At 35.9% G+C, this 21,296-nt stretch overlaps 1 protein-coding gene across 3 annotated transcripts in view; it reads left to right on the top strand.

Annotated features, from left to right (window-relative positions):
• Positions 1-17,039: 17,039 nt before the first annotated feature.
• Positions 17,040-21,296, top strand: part of Pldn (biogenesis of lysosomal organelles complex 1 subunit pallidin) — a 31,677-nt gene continuing 27,420 nt past the window's right edge. Inside the window, exon 1 of one of the 3 annotated variants that reach the window (XM_081735840.1) lies at positions 17,040-17,095. Coding sequence is in view for 1 of the 3 variants with exons in the window: in XM_081735838.1 (XP_081591964.1) it covers positions 17,164-17,187 (24 nt within the window). In the remaining 2 variants the exon portion in view is untranslated. Of the gene's footprint in view, positions 17,188-21,296 lie in introns of all 3 variants that reach the window. The other 2 variants (XM_081735839.1, XM_081735838.1) reach the window with 2 other exon arrangements.

The following is a 21,296-nucleotide window of genomic DNA, read 5'->3' on the forward strand; positions in this document are numbered from 1 at the left end:
TATTCGTAATCAGCAAGTTCGAAAACTCTCATATACCGAGTCTCATCCAAAAAGGTTAAAATTCTCATACAAAGGGCGTATCCCAATAAACCATAAGACCCAAGTAGAAATAAATATAATATTCGTAATCAGCATGTCCGAAAACAACCATATACCGAGTTTTATCCAAATTGGTCAAAATCGTCATAGAAAGGGCGTATCCTACATAAACTATAAGACCCAGGTAAAAATAAATATGATATTCGTAATCAGCATGTTCAAAAACCCCTATATACCGAGTTTTATCCAAATCGGTTCAAAGGGGCGTATCGAATCGGAAATGTAAAGGTTTCTGCTATGTGTTCGTAGTCTTATGTAATTTCTGCTATGGTAAAATAGGGGTTGGAAAAGTAATCATAAAAGAGAATGAATACACCTCTAAAAATGCTGATAAAAGGGAATGAATCTTATGTATTATCTGCTCTGCTATGTGTTCGTAATTTCTGCTATGTTAAAATAGGGGTTGGAATGAATACACCCCTGCTATGTTAAATAGTCTTATGTACTATCTGCTATGTTCAAATAAGGGTTGAAAAAGAGATCATAAAAGGGAATGAATACACCCTTGCTATGTTACGTAGTTTTATGTATTATCTGCTCTGTAATTTCTGCTATGTTCAAATAGGGGTTGAAAAAATATGCTCATAAAAGGGAACGAGTTCATCCCTCCTATGTTACGTAGTGTTATGTATTATCTGCTATGTTAGAATAGGGATTGGAAAATAAGCCATACTCTTGTATTAGCTCTGCAATGTTACATAGTCTTATGTAATATGTGCAATGTTCAAATAGGGGTGGAAAAAGTGATCATAAAAGAGAACGAATACACCCTTGCTATGTTACGTAGTCTTCTGCTCTCTGCTACGTGTTCGTAATTTCTGCTATGTTAAAATAGGGGTTGGAATGAATACACCCCTGCTATGTTAAATAGTCTTATGTACTATCTACTATGTTCAAATAAGGGTTGAAAAAGAGATCATAAAAGGGAATGAATACATCCTTGCTATGTTACATAGTCTTATGTATTATCTGCTCTGTAATTTCTGCTATGTTCAAATAGGGGTTGAAAAATATGCTCATAAAAGGGAAAGAGTTCACCCCTGCTATGTTACGTAGTCTTATGTATTATCTGCTATGTTACAATAGGGATTAGAAAATAAGCCATACTCTTGTATTAGCTCTGCAATGTTACATAGTCTTATGTAATATGTGCTATGTTCAAATAGGGGTGGAAAAAGTGATCATAAAAGAGAACGAATACACCCTTGCTATGTTACGTAGTCTTCTGCTCTTCTATGTGTTCGTGATCTTATGTGTTACCTGGTATGTTAAAATAGTGCTATGTGTTATCTGCTCTTCTATGTGTTCGTAGTCTCCATGTGTTATCTGCTATGTTCAAATAGGGGTTGAAAAATATGTTCATAAAAGAGAACGAGTACACCCTTGCTATGTTACGTAGTCTCTGCTATGTGTTATCTGCTTTTATATGTGTTCGTAATCTTATGTGTTATCTGCTATGTTAAAATAGGGGTTAGAAAATATGCTCATAAAAGGGAACGAGTTCACCCCTAAAAATATGCTCATAAAAGGGAACGAGTACACCCCCTAAAGGTGCTCATAAAAGGGAACAAATTCACCCTTAAAATGGAGGTCGTAAAAGACCGTGGGTTCACGGTGTAAGGTCCTCAATTTCCCAGGGGCTCCTGAGTTGGCCAATGCTGAGCCAGATCGATCCATTTTCTACTACTGCTACCATTAAATGTGTCTGCTATACCTAGGTACAGACACGAAAGAAAGTATTCTTGAGTTGACTAGACTTCTTTTTCTGATAACTCAACAATAAATTAAACTATTAGAGTACCGATTTTGGCAAGTTATTACATTTTAACTATTCTAAGGATAACAACAAAAAGATCCAAATTAATTCCTTTATTCCCGAGTTATTGGCAAAAGAAAATTTGTCAATTTAAGAACACTTTCTTTTCCGAGTGCATTTAATCTTTTCAGTAAAATTGTAAGTTTAAAAACTTTCAGACCATCAGTTCCCGATGAATAGCATTTATCTATTTAGTCCAAAAAATAGATAAATCTCAACGGCAATATGTGAGATAAACCTATAATTTATAGTGAGATCAGAGCATCACTTGTGGCTTTGAAATTTAAAAAATGGAATGAAATCTTTCAATTTAACGTCCAACGATTATGCCCTTTAGGCTAAGGGAGACGGATGATTATGGTAAGTGAATGATGATGGAAGCATTGGTGGAATGAGAATGTGGGAGAAAACGACAGTCAGTCCCCAACCAGAGGGGACTAGAGGGGCCTGTCTCCCCTAAACTTTCCGTGGCCCCTCCAGACCTCAATACAAATTTCTATTATTAATACAGAAAACACAAATCAGATATTTGTAAGAGTATTTTTAATTACCTGTCCCTCCCTAACGTATTCATGATCCCCCCAAACCTCTGTGGCTGGTTTCGGGCCTGATGACAGTACCCCGACAGACACGATGTTGTCCACCACAAACGTACTTGACCACGGTTCGAACCAGGTATCTCACACACCAGAAGACCTCTGGGTCACAGTGCTCGTAAGAATTGAGTTCAAGATGAGTCTTCCACTACAAAAGAGAAACGTAGAAATTTATTTACAAGCGAGGAATATCATCTCTCTGGTAAATGCAGTGAAAGCTGCTAAAGGTCAATTATCTCTCTTTGTGTATGTTTCCTAGCCATAGTGAAAGGAAACAACATACATTCCGGTTTATTAACTAATTATCAATTGACTTTCGTTAACATCACTATTAGCATTATGTGAAAAAGAAAGAAAGACAATTAAGGGGAAATCAAGTCAAAGTTTTCAATTAAAATTGCAGAATTATCAAAATACGAAACTCGAATGCATCCACCTAATGAATCATGTAAAAAAAAAGAGCAGCTTTATTACTTCATATCATTCGTTAACTAGATATATTTTCTCGTGTTAACATACTTTATAACCACTTGAAGAAGCTGGTTCTTTAATAATTCAAAATGAGAAATCCAGTGCAAAATATGGAAAACAATATTTTGGTAAACGCAGCCGGGTGCAGAGGGAAAGGAATACAAAGCCCTACACAGCTCGTTGAATATTGCTAAGTTGGAAGGCATATACATAAATCTACAAGCAATGCATCGCCTCTTTTATAGTATCTTCTGAAGCTCTTACCCTTGCTCACTGGCAATATTGCCAAACGTATTTTGAGAGGAAAATATCTATTCTTCGAGTGTACCATATCGGCATTTGCCTGATGTAAATGAGGAAAAACCTCACTCAGAATAGCTGACCTGAAAAAGCTGTTACATTTTGCCACTGAATGTAGGAAATATTTTTATTTATCGTACATGTGTTGGTGTCCTGCAGATATATTACTTATAGAACTGTAATCGGTCTGACTATAAGGGATTTTTATAAAATTCACAACTTTAACGATGCATAACTAGGGATGCATTCGAGTCGAGTCGAGATTTAAGCCTGTCTCGACTCGTCTCGAGAAAATGTTGTCTCGACTCGAAAATATGTTTCTGTCTCGACTCGTGTCTCGACTCGACAGTCTCTGTCTCGACTCGACTCGAATTCGAGTCGAGACAAAATGTACGAGTTAAAATATACGCACACATCAGCCAGACCATCATGACTACCTACCTAATTGTCAGTATGTCGACTTTTGGCATGGATAAAAACGGCGACACGTCTTGGCATACACACAATGATCCTTGATAGGTCGCTGGAGAGAGCTGGCACCACATGTGCTCACACAGCTCACCTAATTCCCGTAAATTCCGGAAAGGGGGGCGATGTGTTCTGACGTGACGTTCAATCACATCCCACAAGGGACATCACTCAAATGTCCGGCTCCAATTTCAATGAAACTTTTTTTGCTGATAGAAGGCATGTATGCATCATTACTTGTGATGACAAATTTTTGCCATGGTGCATGTTTTCTATTTTTTTAAAAAATAACTTTTAAGAGTTGTGATGTGGTTATTAGAGATTACTACAGAAGTCCCTTACTACCCTTTGTAAACGGAGCGTTAATGAAGAAAAGTGAAGAAAAACCATGTGGATACATATAAGTCCTGGGGGGAAGTTGTATGGTAGATATGACCTTGATGGCAGCCATCTTGAAATCCGACATTTTGAATTAAGGTCAAGTTTTCAAAATGGGAATAGGGTAATATGATTAGAAAAATAATGGTGAGGTTAGTTTTAAGATACACCCATTTGGGGGAAAGTTACAGGCATATTAATTGTTTTTACTTACTGTGTGCGTAAGTCCCTTCTTACTTTCGTCTCAAGACCTGTAAATCGATCGCAACGGCAGAGCCCGGTTTCGCACTAGTGTTTAGAAATCTTTAAACTCACCTGAGGCAATATTTGAGGATTATTGTATTATATTTTGCCTTTAATTAAATTTGAACCCACTTCATGATCTTGTGTAAAGTATCACTAAAAGAGAATTTCTGTTTTTATGGAGAACGTAAGCATAGCAATTATAAAAGGTGAGTAAGGTGCGTATGTATTTATAAGAAAGTTTATTTTACGAGTCTTTTGTGGTTCCGCCAACCTATTCTTTAGTTTTTTGTTGTTTTTTTCAAAATACTCATATCTCATAAATAAAAGAGCTATTATAAAATCTCTTACCACTATTCTTTAATACTTATAAAATTTTATTTATTGTAAAAGCACTGGCGAGATATTTCTTATCGCCCACTAAAATTATGGTGGAGCTCCTTCGTGGCTAACGGTTAGCATACTTGCCTTTGGCGTGGAAAACCTGGGCTTGATTCCCGGTGGGAGTTCATGTGGTTCGGATTCCACGTTAATCAGTAGGTCCACGTCTCACATAGCCTCGCTGCTGAACGGGACGTTAAACTCAGAATCAATTCAACTCAAAATTATGGTTTTGACTTTATTATGATGTCATTAGTTTAAACGCCCAACTGCCCAGTAATTATAAACATTGACTACATTATAAAATTGTAATTTGTGACGACTAAAATATCAGAAATTAAAGATTATTCTTTGGTTTTGGAACATTTTGAAAAACGTGAAAAACTGGTACTGCACCGATACAACACACCTTTTGGATTTGTCATTGTGTAAAGTGATACAAACTAAAGAAGAATTATAACTTTATGAAGTTGTATTAGGACTTATTATTTAGAAATAAACACCAAATAAGTGTAATAGTTCATATCCGTATCAAATACCAAGTTTATGATGAATCAACTACACAAAGTGGGATCCAAAAACGCTCATTGCAATTTGTTCCATCCTTCAGTCGAACCAGGAACTGAAACATAAAGAGTGACATATTTTCTTTTTAAAGATACTTTGTCCAGCTAAGTATTGTGAAGGTTTATGTCAGTAGAAGGAATTGCATTCCATTATACAAGCGCAATTTCACAACATTATGTACACATTACTAATTATCGAATACCCTTGTCCATATGATTAGCGTACGCGTCTTTGGTGCGGGAGCCCTAGGTTCGATTTCCGATTGGAACTCCTGTGGTTCTGAACCCACGTTAATTTGTAAGTTCACGTCTCATATAGCCTTGATGCTGAAAGGGACACGAAACTCTAATCTAATACTAAATACAAATATTTAAAGAAAAACGATGACGCACCAAGATGACGTGAATTTGGCTATCAAATCCATTTTGTGTTTTCAGTTATTTTCGAGTAGTATTTTTTCTAGGCATCCTTTCAAAAGACAGTGATGCAAATTTCGTAACTGGGAATTCCTGTTAGAAGCCATGAAATTATCCTATTAGATGCAAAATTTCCCGTACACTAAAATAGATACCGTAAATTTACAATATCTAACAATAAATAATTTTGAAACATGTCGCTTTCGAGGGAAAAAATGAAGTGAAATCTTTGAGTTTTACGTCCCACGTTTATGCCGGTTAGGCTAAAGGAGAGGGGTGATGATGAGAAATTAGTGAAATCGTGGAATGAAGAAAGTGGGAGGAACGGAAGAACCCCGAGGAAACCCACGCACATGGTGTTTGTCCACCACAAAGTTCACTTGGTGCGAGCTGGGATCGAACCAGGGTCCCCAAGCACCAGAGGTGAACGATCTACCACTGAACCACCGCGGCCCCGGTTTAGAGTATAGTTGAACTCATTCTCGTAGTATGAAAGGCATTATTTATAATTATGCATGATAGGATCACAAACAAAATTTAAAAATATTATGTGCACTTTCTTTTAACAAACATTATATTGTCTTTTATGGTGTGGAAGGGAATGTTATGTTCGAAAAAAAGTCCTTAACACGATTCTTGTTGCTACACACTGCATGTTCCTAGCCACAGAAAAGATGCAGCGATAGGTAGGCTATTTTTCAATTGCTTTACATTAGCTTGATGTTTCAAGTCTTTTCTGTGTTTCTGAAGTTCATTTTTACCACAAAAGAGCTCAATATTAACATGTCTTACATAGCTTTGGTTCGATTCTCAACACGGACTGCAACTACCCGTTAAATTGTGCATCCGAAAGGCACTCTTTGTTAAACCTCGCTTATCACCGCTCATCTTAATAATATATATAACTTTACCGCGAAGCAAATGTTGCATTTCTCTCTTTCATCCTAACACAAAACAAAACTAACCACAGCTGTGACACGAAGGAGCTATTTCGAAAAGAAACAAGCTGTGCTTCATAGAAATGTGTACCAAATGATAGAAGTATAAAGTATTGTTTTCTTTCCTGTTTATTGATATCAGTTTGTGTTCTTAATGAGTTTACTCATTAGTTTAGAAAGAGTATATATGGAATTTGGACATATGTTGTACGTATTCTTCTGAGAAACTGATGAGACCAGAAAAATTATAAGAACAGATAGAATAGGTTTAAGCGCATCTACGTGACTTTATCAAATATTTATTCTCCGTAATGGTACCACGCGGAAAACTTGGTATAGGCCTACTTTTATCTTTACCTCCCTCTGTTAGCTGTTTTGTATCATATATATCGGATGGTTTTGATATTTCTTCTGATCATTAAAACAACAATGGTACCTGTGTGCGTGCAGAAATGCAAAAGCACAAGGTAACTTCCTATTTGTTTTGAAAACAACAAACCCATTTCACGTGTGCGAGAGAAATTGAGCACAGCTAGATCGGGTGTTTACTCACGGTCAGTTCGCAGGAGGAGTCCATGGTAAAAATTTGGCTATCTCGAAAACACTCGCAAAACCTTACAAATACAAAAGACTGCGCTTCAAAGAAAGTTGAGACACAGATGTTTCAATTTTCTTTTAGCATCTTTCTTCAGCAAAAGAGTCGGTTCGTTGTATTCGAAAAAGGGAAGGGAGAAAGGATGAATTTATATTTTATGTGGGGGGTAACGTTGTAAGTAGTATAAACAATACATACCGCTTCCGACTCTGTACTGAAGCACTTCCTTTAGCGGTATATCACTAGATCTATCCTGACCCTCATCCCACCTCAAGTTGTAAAGTAGAAAGGGACAGAAGTATTCAACATGACTGCGCACTTGAGTTTCAGTTCACAATACTAAAACCAGTGAGCAACAAAACAGTCTTTTGTAGGATCGTGTTTTACTTCTTGAATTTATTTTTGAACATTTCTGTGAATTCAACAACAGAACGCAGTAGAAATACGGACTAGTTTTTACTCCAACCATTACTTTCGCTCCAACCCAGGGATGCCACATTTATGATTTCGTACTAGATTTAGTGATTTTACTATTGAACTAGTGATCTAGTACGTACTTTGGGTAAATAGGCACATTCTATTTATTTTTTTTGCATTTTTTTCTGATGCAGACAAATGAGAAGGAAATGGTTCTTAAAATAAAAGGAAGAAGTATATTGCACTTCAAAACAAATGTAGAAACCTTAAATTATTTTTTCTTTTCCCTCTGACTGAATGAAACCCCTGCTGTGTAACGACCTTAGGTAAACAACGGCTATCTTTGGTCCGCTACCTCCTTTTGTTAACCGACATGAGATGGGTTACTTTTTTTCTGGAAGAAAGTGAAGAAATAATTATCTAGTACATTTACGTTTTGTCAGGCACACAGGCGCAGTCTGTACTTGTTTCCTAACGAATTTTAGCAACATAACATAAATGAAACATATGTACCAGAAAATAGAGGCAGTACAAACGAAAATTTTCATCTGTGACACATTTGATGAGAAATATAGTTAGATGTCACGTGCAAGCACTCTAAACATGTCCTATCCTGTAATTCTATTTGTATGTTTATGTAGGTGAGACTGAGAAGTCAAGAAACAATAATAACTGGTTTTCTTCCAGGGGAAAAATCTAAATGTGAAGGGGTGTTACACTGGGACTTTAATTGCGTCCTTTGTACAAGATTAACAAGTAATAGGAATGTTTTAATTTATTTTAGTTCTTGGGGAGAGGAAGATGGAAGCGAACCCTCGTAAGGACCTCTGCAAGGAAACATGAATACTATCCGCCACTGTTTGTTACATTACACAAAATAGTTATATATATATATATATATATATATATATATATATATATATATATATATATATATATATATATATATATATATATATATATATATATATATATTGAGTTTTAGTCAGGGTTTTCATTCTGCAGGAGAGGGGGGGTTAGTAATACCTGACGAACAGTTTCTATTCTCAGAGTGTTGCAATGATAGCATTTCCTCCATTATAACTTGGTCAAGCTAGTTGCATTATATGTAAGGATTAAGTTAGCCTAAAAAGCTTAAATTTCTATGGCTGTTTTGCTCTGTAGCCATGTTTGTCATTTTCGGTCTACGGGACTCTGTGTCCGGAAATTTTCGATGGCTTCCAAGTCGGAAAATAAGTGTATCAAAGGCATATATATTATATCTATGGTTATATGAGGCATGGATCTACAGTTTAAAGTGGGATACCGGTAACAACTTCATGAGCTTCCACCGTAAATCGAACCAGAGTATCCCGCGATCAAGGCGTATGTGTTAACCATACAGCCATGGGCGGCGATTAGGGGGGACAAGAGGGGGCAGTTGCCCCCCCACTTTTTTGAAATGATGTCCTAATTTATATAATTTCATTTGGAAATGTAAACAGGGTGTCCATACAATTTGAAGAAAAGATCTGACTTTTCCCTGACTTTCCATGACGAAAGTTGCAGATTTCCCTGACCCCTGAATAACTTTAAAATATTGAAAAAAGAAAGAAACCCCAGCCTCCACACTCCCATAGTTGGCCTTGTTCTATTCCACTTCTGTTTCTTTCTTTTTTAATTTTCTTTCCAAAGGAATGTAAATTTACAAATATGTGCATTAGGCCGTTATTGATTAGGCCTACATATTACACAAAATGTAAAGTAACAAACAAAAATGTGCAGTATACAAAGTACTTAAGGTATGAAAAAAATTACGTATTATATGCTTACACATTATAATACCACTTACACAGCATTATAATATTGCCTATAGTAATAAACAGTTCATACATGATTTTACTGATTATTTTTAAAAAAATACACACACACATTATGTAACATATACTTTTGCTGGTGCAGTTGTTAAATGCAACAAATTTAGAAATTTTTCATATATTCTCGCATAGTTTTCTTCTCATTGATCTAAATATCCTTGTCTTCGCAGGTTAATATTCTTTTCTTCCTCCAGCTCCTTTAGTTGTTGCTGAATCTTCCGTTTCTCTCTCCTCTTCTCCTCTCCTTTATTTATTTCTCTTTTCTTTTCCGAATACACCTGATATTGTCTCATTGAACTTCTCACTGAATTTATCATACCTCTTGTAATTATTAATCCTGATGATCCAACTATTCTCATCACAGAATCCTATATGACCCGTTGAGCCACCAGAGATTCTTCTTGTAAGTTGTCAACAATAAAAAGTTTATTTATTGTGAAACCACTTTCAAAAAATGCGTTTCCGTGAAAGAAGATAAAACACATTTCATAACTGACCATAAGTCAACGAAGTTCTTCCCATTTCCTAAGACTAAGTAAAAAAAAAACTCATCAAGTCCAACACCATCTCTATCATTGGCTATGAATTCATTCGAGTGTTCCTTAAATTCTTCAGTCTGAGCTTTCACTGTGAGCTGGAGATATTATTTCTTCGCGTTCTCAGCCACTTGTCCAGATATCCTCTTGGCACCATGCAATTCTTCTAGAACAGCGTCTATCCTTTTGAGCAAATATGCCAGGATGTAGTTAGGTGTGTTTTTCGCAGAAAATTAGTTTCAACGACTATATCAAAGAACACTGACTCCCTCAATATCATCATTGAGAACACCACATTTTGCATCCCGTAACAGTAAAGAAATCAACAATATTTCATAAATTCAATAATTGAACAATGGACCTAAATCGATTTTCTCCTGACTTTCCCTGACCAATCTGCCATTTCCCTGACTTCACCTAATACATTTTTACTTCCCTGACTTTCACTTTTTTTCCAGAATGTGGACACCATGGTAAATGTTTTGTATGTATTACTGTTTCATAGGAAAAAATAATGCCATATGATATTTGCCGTTGCGTGAGTACGTATTGGTTATTTGTCTTCCCATAGAGTTAAGAAAGCTACAGGAATTGCGTTTTAATTGCAATTCAAAGCAATTAATATTGCAATTGCATATTTCTTTACATGTCATAGCCTATGCTTGCAGTACTTACTGTATTTCATTTTCTAAGACTAAAAACATTCATTTAATGGCATGTGTGGAATTAAAAGTATAAGTTGTTCATTAATTCCCAGTTTCAATATAACTTGTGCAAAACAAGCGTCGTTATTCATTACTATTATGATTAATATTATCCCTTCTATTTATTTATTTATTTTGCAAATTTATTAAATAATCTGATCACACAATTTTTCAGACAGAATTTTAAGATGTTCATGAGCAAGAACTCAAATCTCTTCTTACACTTTCTTTGTTAAGAGTATAAAGGGCTAGTATCTACCTGTATTGCTCTTATGAATTTTCTTAATAAAATAGAAATACGATATCCGGCATTTTAAGTAAAAAAAACAAAAAAAAACATAGTATCCTATTAGTTATACAAGCTTCCATCAAACAGTGTTAGCAACAATCAGGAAATCTAACATTGATATACAATTTTTCAGATCATGTCTTGCCCCCCCACTTCTAACGTCCAACCGCCGCCACTGCATACAGCCACGAGGAAATTCACATAAGCACACACACATATATATTGTTGAGTTGATTTTGACTTTACCGTCTCTTTCAGCAGCGAGGATATATGAAATGTAGACCTACTGATTAACGTGGAAACCGAACTACATGAGCTCGCGCCGGGAATTGAACCCGAGTCTTCCACGGCAAAGACGCGTACACTAGCCGCGGAGTTCACACACACACACACACAGAATCAGAGTCCTCACACACCAAGGGTGAGAGCTGTGCCACTGAGTCACAGCGGCCACGGGGCTAGGTCGAGTCCACTTTACGTTCATAGTTTCTTAGTACATAAATGTTACGATTATGAAATAGATTTTCCTTAATGAGCTGCATAAAAACAAAAGCTTTCGAAATGCATTAAACAATTAGCTCGATTTGAGTGTGAACTTAAAGTTATATCAGAGTGTAAATACGGATACGCACCAAAGCTCGAAAACTTAATAACCTATTTCTCCTATATAGTCAGCATGTATCAAGCAATTGTTCAGCTTTCATTTGAGAGGTTGGAAATCGAAGGCCCCTGAACAACTATGTTACTAATGTGCGGAATGTATTTATCTTACAGTGAACTGCTTTGATGCCAAGTGGCCTAACTCCAAAATTGAAATTTTCCAGAAGTGAAAGTTGAAGTTCAATATCTCATGAACAATCCATATTTCTTTTATGTTGGAAACCAAAACCATAACTACTGTATGTAGTTCATTGTTTTATAACTCAGTGTTTACAAAAATCCTTTTAAAAAATACCTATTCATAGAAGTGAATGGTACTTATCTGTACTAGTTCTTGGCATCCAAGCAGTCCATTTATTGTAATACTAGCTTAATATACCCATTCTTCGCATGGGGGCTGTATTTGGAAGTCAACACCTGTGGAAGTATCACCATTCATTTCAGTGACCGCGAAAACTATGGATTTGACACTAGTATCAATCAATATGGGCTATTTATACATGTCTCGGTATCCCTCACCCGCTGACACCCGGCCCGCATACAGTAGTAGCTGAATTTGCAAGTCATCGCTGATGGAAGTGTCACCATTGATCTCAGCGACCGTGAAAACTATGGATTTGACACTAATGTCGATCAATTTGGATTACTTTTACTACATGTCTCGCTAAACGCCACCTTGAGACCCCCTGGTTCCAATTTTGACAAAAACGCTTCGCCTTAGACTGGGACCTGGACCAAGGTATCCATGACCAAAATTTGGTAACTCTCGGTCAACTTGTCTGGTCCCCAGGTCGGTCCAAGTAAACGTCCCCCCCGAGACCCCCTGGTTCAAAATTAAAAAAAAAAAAAAACGCTTCGTCTTAATCTGGGGCCTGGACTAAGGTACCCGTGACCAAATTTTGGGAACTCTCGGTCCACTCGTCTGGTCCCCAGGTCGCACACAGACAGACAGACAAACACACAAACAAACTCTTTATTTTATTTATATTAGATAAGATATACTATGTAAAATAGTCTCGTATCATAATATGTGATGTACAACAAATGTTACATTATATATTATCCGTAGCTCGTGATATGCTGCAACATATTAAAGCCTCAGAATAGTTGGGCAAGCGAATAATCCAGAAGTTACGTAACCCTATTGCGTTCATGGGAACGAAAACACAATAATTATAACTATGCTAAATTACTATAGACTACCAACTGCTTATTCAGAGAATTTATGAAATTCACTTTATCGCAATATGTTTATACAAACTAGATTTAGACTACGGATAATAGTTTTATACAAACTAGATAATCAATTATTATTATTATTATTATTATTATTATTATTATTATTATTATTATTATTATTATTATTATTATTATTATTATATTTGCAGTACAACGAAATACAACGACATTAACTATTAGTTCTAATTAACTGAATTGAGCTGAAAATTAAATCTTGATCTTTAAAGATTAACTATTAATTTTATGCGTTCTGTACCTTTCTAAAGGAATAAAAGCTGGAATTGGTTTCAAGGCTGTTTCTGAGTGAATACTTTCTTCAAAATAATATTAAAAATTATAGAAAGATTTTCGAGACATTCGAGTCGAGTCGAGATTTTTAAGAGCCGTCTCGACTCGACTCGTGTCTCGACTCGAAAATTCGAGTCGAGAAATACATTTGTCTCGACTCGTCTCGAATTTTACAAAGTGTGTCTCGACTCGAGCGCATCCCTATGCATAACCTGTTATCCATATATATATATATATATATATATATATATATATATATATATATATATATATATATATATATATATATATATATATATATATATATTAATATTATTATTCTGAAGCGCGGCGCAGCCACTGATTATAACTTTCTCTAAGATGCTTCCCTACCAAGTAACAGAGGGAGTTTTCCCTATACCAATATGCGTCTCACTATGTATAAACATGGCAGTCATTGTCTTAAGCATAAGTAGCACACCGAAATTCAATCAAAGCATAAGCAAAATGAAATGCTTTCCATGTTACCCTAACAGCACAAGATGTGCTAGGCATGTGCCATTTAAATGTCCCAACTACTTTTTAGATACCAGACACTTATCAAATATGACATTCATGTGCTAAGTATGTACTTCAGCTACCTAGTTTTGGGTACTTGTTACACCTAATTGATACTTGCAACTATGTACCACAAATATGGCATTTGTATAACTAGCTCAGTTTCGCACTCTAACAGTCATTTGTTTTTATGTCGTCACTTGGGACATATATATATATATATATATCATGTTCTAGGTACGTCCTTTAGGTACATGCTGTTTCAGATGCCCTAACAGCACAAGATGTGCTAGGCATGCGCCATTTAGGTGTTCTAAATTCATCTTCCACATTTGATGCATTTGTTGCTTCTTTTTGTAAGCGATTGTGTATTAGAAGCAACAAACGCATCAACTTTATTAGATAGCAACTTTCGATGATCATTTGAAATTGAATATACACTCTGTAAAGAAAAAAGAGCGACACCTCAATTCTTAAACTAACTTACACAGAAAACCATACTTGCAGCCTGTTAGAAGAGGAATAGAAGGAAATGAAGAGTGGGATAGTTCATTTGCGTTATCTGTGACACCTGTGGTGTAGGACATCGCTTGTCAATTGTTTGTGTATCACTAGTATTTTCGATAGATGGCACTGAGTGCGTCTCGTAAATTATTGTAGTAAGAATTCTGCATTGCATTTGTAATGTGTAGGCTGAGGTAAATAGCATTTTATGATTGTTCTTTGCTTTCTCATTGTTTGGACAGTGTGTCAAGTGGCAAAATTTTTGTTGTGCAGTGTTGTTTGTGTGTGATATTGTTGCTACATGTGGACTGTAAACAAATAAGATGGGTAAGAAATGTGAGTTGTGGCAAATCTCTAAAAGAATAGATGGAATTCTGAAAATCCATCATTCTACGGCAGGAAGAGTAATTCACAAGTGCAAACAGCACAACAAATCGTCCCTTCGTCAACAGTGGAAAGAAAAAAGAAAGCATCACCCAGAGCAGATTGCTAAATGAAATCAATAGCACCGCAGATTTAATGAGTGATTTCCCAAAAAATCGCTTTTGTAGTTTGACATGATATTGGAACTGCAGTTACTTGTACAACTGTATTGTCTTGACTGTATGAAGAGGATATTACAAAGAAAAAACCGCGTAGAAAGTCGAAACTGACAAAACACAGAGGACTTCAACATGTAGTTTTGTGAGTCGATATACAACTTGGACTTATGACAACTGAAAGCATGTCGTTTTCTTCATTGAAAAGAAGTTTAGAATAGTGGGAAACGATAGTGGTGTGAAGTTGTGGATACGAACAAGCAAGGAACTTGACAAGGATTTTGTTTAAGAGATTCAAATATTCAGTTACTGAGTGATGATATGGGCATGGTTCACCGTTAAAGACGTCAGAACGACGGATATATGTGAAGGATCGTTTGATGCACGAAAATATCATCAAATTCTGGCACGTAAAGTTCTTACAACAGCTAAAGATGACTTTTCTGAAGAAGATATGGACTACTTCCTTTCCCAGGACGATAATGCTTCATGTCACCGAGCCAAAATTGTTAATACGTGGTTCAAGAATATGACTATTTAGAGACTCGTGTGGCTTACAAACTCACCCGACATGAATCCAGTTGAAAATTTGTGGATCAATATGAGTAGAAATTTCAATAGACAACTATCTCAAATAGAATGGAATTCAAGGAACAGATAATCCGGGTGTTATTCCGTGATATCGAGGTTGCATTTTGCAATAGCTTTGTTACCAATGCGGGAAGCCGATGGTGCACATACAAAATACTAGTTTGGTGTATCGTACTTCTCGATGTTTGCACACAATATGTCTTACCCTAAAGAAATTCCATTTCTTGTTTTCTGCTATTGTTGTTGATCTTTTTCAGTTTTATGAATTACTCTTCCTACAAACGATTTTGCTCAAAACACACATAGCTACTTATATATGCATATAAATTCACCAAATTCATGTCAAAAGCCTGAAACTCTGGCGCAAGTATTAAGAATGAACTGCTCATTAGGAATATGCCTTGTAATATTATCAGGAATTCATGTAAAAATTCATATTGATTAAAGTATGTTGAGAAAACCATATTAGAGCAAGTGTCGCTATTTTTTCTTTACAGAGTGTAGAAGAATCATGAAATGAAATAAATAAACACTTGCCATTTTTTTTATAAAATTACATGGCGAGCAGATTTTATCTTCTCCCAAACGGTTATGGTTGAATAAACGCGGTTAACACAGCACTCTGATTAGCCAAATTCAAAAGACCTCAACAATTTATCTCTCTACAAGCGATGTTCTCTTCGTCGCATATGTGGCCAAGCCGGAAGAGCACGCGGTTAGTAATCCAAAGGTTGGTGGTTCGCCTCTCCCCCCCTCCGCGCGTATTTTTTTTTACTTGTTTAAAATGTTTTTTACACTCACCTTAATGTAAACACATTACGCATATAGCCGATTTAACATATTTTGGGGTATTATTTCGTTGTTCATTGAAGCTTACCGCATGGGGAACACCTAGAACATACAAGGCACGTTCCCCAGGTACATGTCAGATATCTGCCTTGGGCCGGACATTGACTGTATCTATCACTTGCCATCCATGTGATTTCTCTCTCAGAGGTACAGTACATAAGGCATATGCCTGCTATGTAATTGTGCTATTAGGGTAGCTCTTTAGTATTTTTTAGTACAACGAGAATCAAAATTAGGTTTTCAGAATCTACAAAATTTCGCGAGGACTGGTACAGAATGGAACCGAGGCTCCGGGAAAGAATCAGTTCACAATTCGCATTTACATCGGCAATCAGAATCACATTTGCCGTTCAGTTTTACTATACGGATCCATAGTATAAGCAGTAGTAGTAGAAGGAGGAGTAGGAGGAGGAATAGTAATAGGAACGGGTTAGAAGCCCGGAGGGGTTGGTTGAGTTCTGTTTTCGACATAAAATGGGCAAATTAAACTCTTGCACAATTTTTTTCTGTACACTTCACAATCTGTGAATCCGTATAGTAAAACTTCAGTGGAAGCACGAATTTAAGGCATTGATTTATTGTAGTGAAACTATGGGCCTTATGCAGAGTCGTTTTGACGTGTGACTAGCGCCATTCTAAAAGCCTGACTACTGCAGGAAATATGTTAGTTGAACTCTTTAGTATCGTACTAATCACCTGTCAGAACGACTCTGCATATGTTTAGTCATTTGTTCTCTTTTTACACTTTATTACACCGAATTGTGTTTACATTCCGGGCAAGTTGCACAAAAGGAGTATCTTTCCTGAGAAGATAGAAAGTAAGAAACTAATATCATTGTTACTGTTGATATGGTCTGTATTACAGTGAAATTGGTGAATTGTGCAAATGGAAGGTAGTAAATATATGTTGGTGAATTTTATACTTCTTCATAGATGTAGAGAGTATTTTGATACTACCTGTGAAACAAGTAAAATATTTTGTGTAACGTGAATAACTTGTGTAATAATCATACATAATACGTGTGAAGTTTAAATTAGACTAAGAGATTATGTAACATACCTTTTAGTACAAGGCGCTTTAAAAGAAGAAAGAACTGATATTCCTGAATAAAACTGATAAGGATTCCTCTTTAATCAGCGCTACTACTTACAAAAGGCAACGGAAAGACTTCACTTTGGCCATTTCATTCATTTTTTTCGATTCAGTGATTTGTTCTTTCGGTTCCGATGCTCTGGGTGCATATCTATAAGTAGGACCGCTTTAAAAGGGTATAATGTAGTAGAGTAGGGGTTTAGCTTAAGGTTAGGGAAGTTTTACCCACTTTTATAAGATTGTGCGGAACTGAAAGAACGAATCACTCAATCGAAAAAGTGAATGAAATGACCATAGTAAAGACTTGCTAAGGCAACAATTGAATTTTTATTTACTTATTTTGGTCCAATGTCCGTTAAGGGGGCCCAAAACTACACTGGACCCCCTTAGCTAACCCAACCTAACCTGACCAAAGCTAAGCTAACCTGACCGGACCTAACCTAATATAACGTTATATTATATAATCAATAGAAAGAAGTGGTGTCAAAGACACTGGACCCCCTTAACGGAACATTGACCCTTATTTTTTTATTTTACTTATTTATTTAATTTTTTTGGTAATAGTATACAACAGTGCCTCATGATCTGTGCGCGTAAATACTTCCTACTGTTGCACTACGTATAAAAATGATTTTATTACATTTAGAAGTAGTAAGAAGCATCCACGTGCACGTGACATGCGATATGTGTTTCAAATCCCCCACATATACTCATACACTACGTACAAGGGCACATTATTATTCTTCGCATACCATAAAACACAACGAAACGCAACGCAAACCGACGTACATTTTATTTTATATTACTCAGTAATTAAATGAAAGTCGCATTTTTACCTCATTTTCAAGTTCCTATATCCTCAATGGATAATCCTTAAAAGACTGCACTTCGTGAGTCCTCGCTAAATGATGAGGCACTCTCGTATACTATATCCATTTTTTTTAACTTTGAGAAAGACCGATATATGACAACTCATATATGGTTACAGACTAAAAGGCATTTATTTCATTAATCTCCGCCAGCTTTTTCAACATTACAATAATGGTTGTGAATAGTTAAGGTTAGATTAGATGCCGTTTCGTTCACTTACCTTTGAACATCGACTTAGTGCAGGGGGGCTTATCGGAACTTAAGCCAACCCGGCTAAAACATTGGACTTTACACATTTTTATTTTCCTTTTGTGCGCGTCTCCAGGAAAAAAAGGGTAAACTTCACAATACACGCTCCAGCTGTGCATCGATAACTAGGATAACATGGGAAAGTATAGTAGATTATGGTAGGGTAAGGTCAGATAAGCTTAGGGTAGTTTGGACTAATATTGTGAAAATTAATCGAATATAATTTTGCGTGTCTACGTAAGAATACCAGTTGTAACGGGTGCAGTAAGGTTTTAAGAATTAGTATTTTGTAAGAGTAGAGGCGAAGATTACCTTGTAGTAAAAAGTTATATCTAGTTAGATCTTTCAAGAATTGACGCTCTTGGAAAGGCATCTCACTCAATCAGTTTCCAATGAACTATTCTTCTCAGGAATCAAACCTGTTAGAAATTATGATCGCTCCTGCTGTAATTCTGTTATTTTTCATATGTTCGAAGTTCAGGCATTTATTCCGAAATTGGTCGTCCGCCTAGCTTTTGGCTATAAGAATAACAATTGGATCCTTTCTGTACCAAAGTATAATATTTAATTCACATAGTATTGCCGAGCGAGCGTTAGCGAGTGAAGGCGGGTTAGAGCCCCGCAGGGCACGTTGTTTTCTACCAGCAATTTGGCAAACTTTAGAGACAAATATAATAAAGCAAGTAAACAATAATACACTAAAATAAAATAAAATAAAAAAAAAAACGTGAAATATTTACTAGAAGTATAATTCAGCAGTTTTGCGTCATATATTTCAATCGTTAAATCTTAAGAACCAGTAACGCCCAGTGAATGTCGAATAACAATCTCCAACCAAATTTCTCTAGAATAAGTAGTGGCATTAATCGAGCAGACGGTTCTACCAAATTTTGACACATTTTTTACATTTTCAGGTTAGGTATGAGCTTCGTATTTCTTTTAGCAGAGCATGCACTAAATGAGGAGCTGCGTTACTACTTGCAGATTGACTTCAAAAGGGTTCAGTATAAATTCAGTGGACGTATGGCATAAAAACTACAGTACATAAGACACGAACCAACTTGTGCTAGATGCCACTAAAAAGCATGAATGCTATCTAACCGAGTCAGGGCAGGGGTGCCTGAGCATCAGCGAGGGGCTGCGTCCGTAGGGAGCACGCGCGTCAGCGCCAGAGGATATGCGCATAAACGAGGGTAGTGGAAGAGTACACTTACACATAACAATACTTTCACTGTCACTCAAAATTCATTTCAATATGCTGTGCACTGACAGGAATTACTTATATTTACATTCTCACCCCTTCACGAAGATTGTTTAACATCGTATTTTACCTATAAATTTTTTATTTGGTAGAACCGTCTGCTCGACTGAACCCTAATTAGTTATTGAGTGTATGGAATTCACTATAATAATTGAAACTTGAAACTATCCTCAATAATGTTCGTTTTTCTTGTGAAAAGAAATAAATAAAAGAAAAAGGAATATTGTTCAAGTTTTAATTATTCTCGCCAATAATTGTAGTCAGACACAGTTCTCCAACTTGCACTAAATGAATACTAATTAAATCAACTAACTACATAGTATATGATCTTTGAAATACGAAGGTTGAGTGTCGAATTCACAGAAACTCCCCATTGACTTCTGTCTTTAGCCAACTCGATCCGATTTTTACTGTGTATTCTTATTTCTGCGATATCCATCTTAATATTGTCCCGGATCTATACTTAGGACATTTTAATTATCTTTTTCCGATTGTGTTAAGTTAAAATTTTAAAAGCGTCTCAACATTTTTACATTGTGGTTACATGACTTTCTCACTAACAACAGTGTTGGGTAAACCGTATGAAACAAGCGCCCGTATTTCAGAACTATACTGCACGTGCACAACAGGCTGAATTAAAGTTTTATATATTTTAAACTTCAAATTCTTCGACAGTATTCGTGAAGACGAAATGTTTGGACTGAATAATAACACGAATCCCCTGCTTTCAGTCGACATTTTATTTCTTCTTGGATATGGTTTTGGTCTGTTAGTGTTAATCCTAGATATTTGAAAGTATTCACTTTGTCGAAAGTATTACACTTTTTTTTTTAACATATCCATAATTTGCAGTATTACGGTCACGACAAATTTCCATGTACCGGTATGTAGTTTTCTCAGCATTTACATCTAAACCCATGTCCCTGAAGGCGTTTAATAAGACATCTATACTGTTTTTATTGTCCCTTGTCGACATATTACCTCTTAGATTCACATCATCAGCATAAGTCATAACCTGGGGTGTGCCATTCAACTCTACACTGGTCGCTATCTTTAATGTTCTTTATAGCATATTGCAGAACAAATTAGCATAAATTTGGCGACGACACATTTCCTTATTTTACGCCATTCTCGACGTAAAACCTCAGTAACAAGTATTTCCCTACTCGAATTTTACTGTAGGTTTCATTTGAACATATCTGATTAGCTGTTATATATATATATATATATATATATATATATATATATATATATATATATATATATATATACCAAATTCGGTAAAAATGTTACACAACTTTTCTCTTTTAACCGAGTTAGGCCTTTCTGAAATCAATAAATAATTCATGTACCAGGATGTATTTTCGTTTCTTTTCGAGTATTTAGCAAATGATAAATATATGGTCGAAAGTTGATCGATCTTAAATCACGACTGCTCCAATAATTTAATCTGAGTATGGGGACAATTTGCTGACAGTGTGTTTAAGAGAATTTTAATGGATGGTGACAAATAAGAGATAGATCGATAATTATAAGTTCTGTCGCA

Source organism: Thermobia domestica, chromosome 13 (assembly GCF_964235325.1).
Source record: "Thermobia domestica chromosome 13, izTheDome1.hap1.1, whole genome shotgun sequence".
Lineage (NCBI taxonomy): Eukaryota > Metazoa > Arthropoda > Insecta > Zygentoma > Lepismatidae > Thermobia > Thermobia domestica.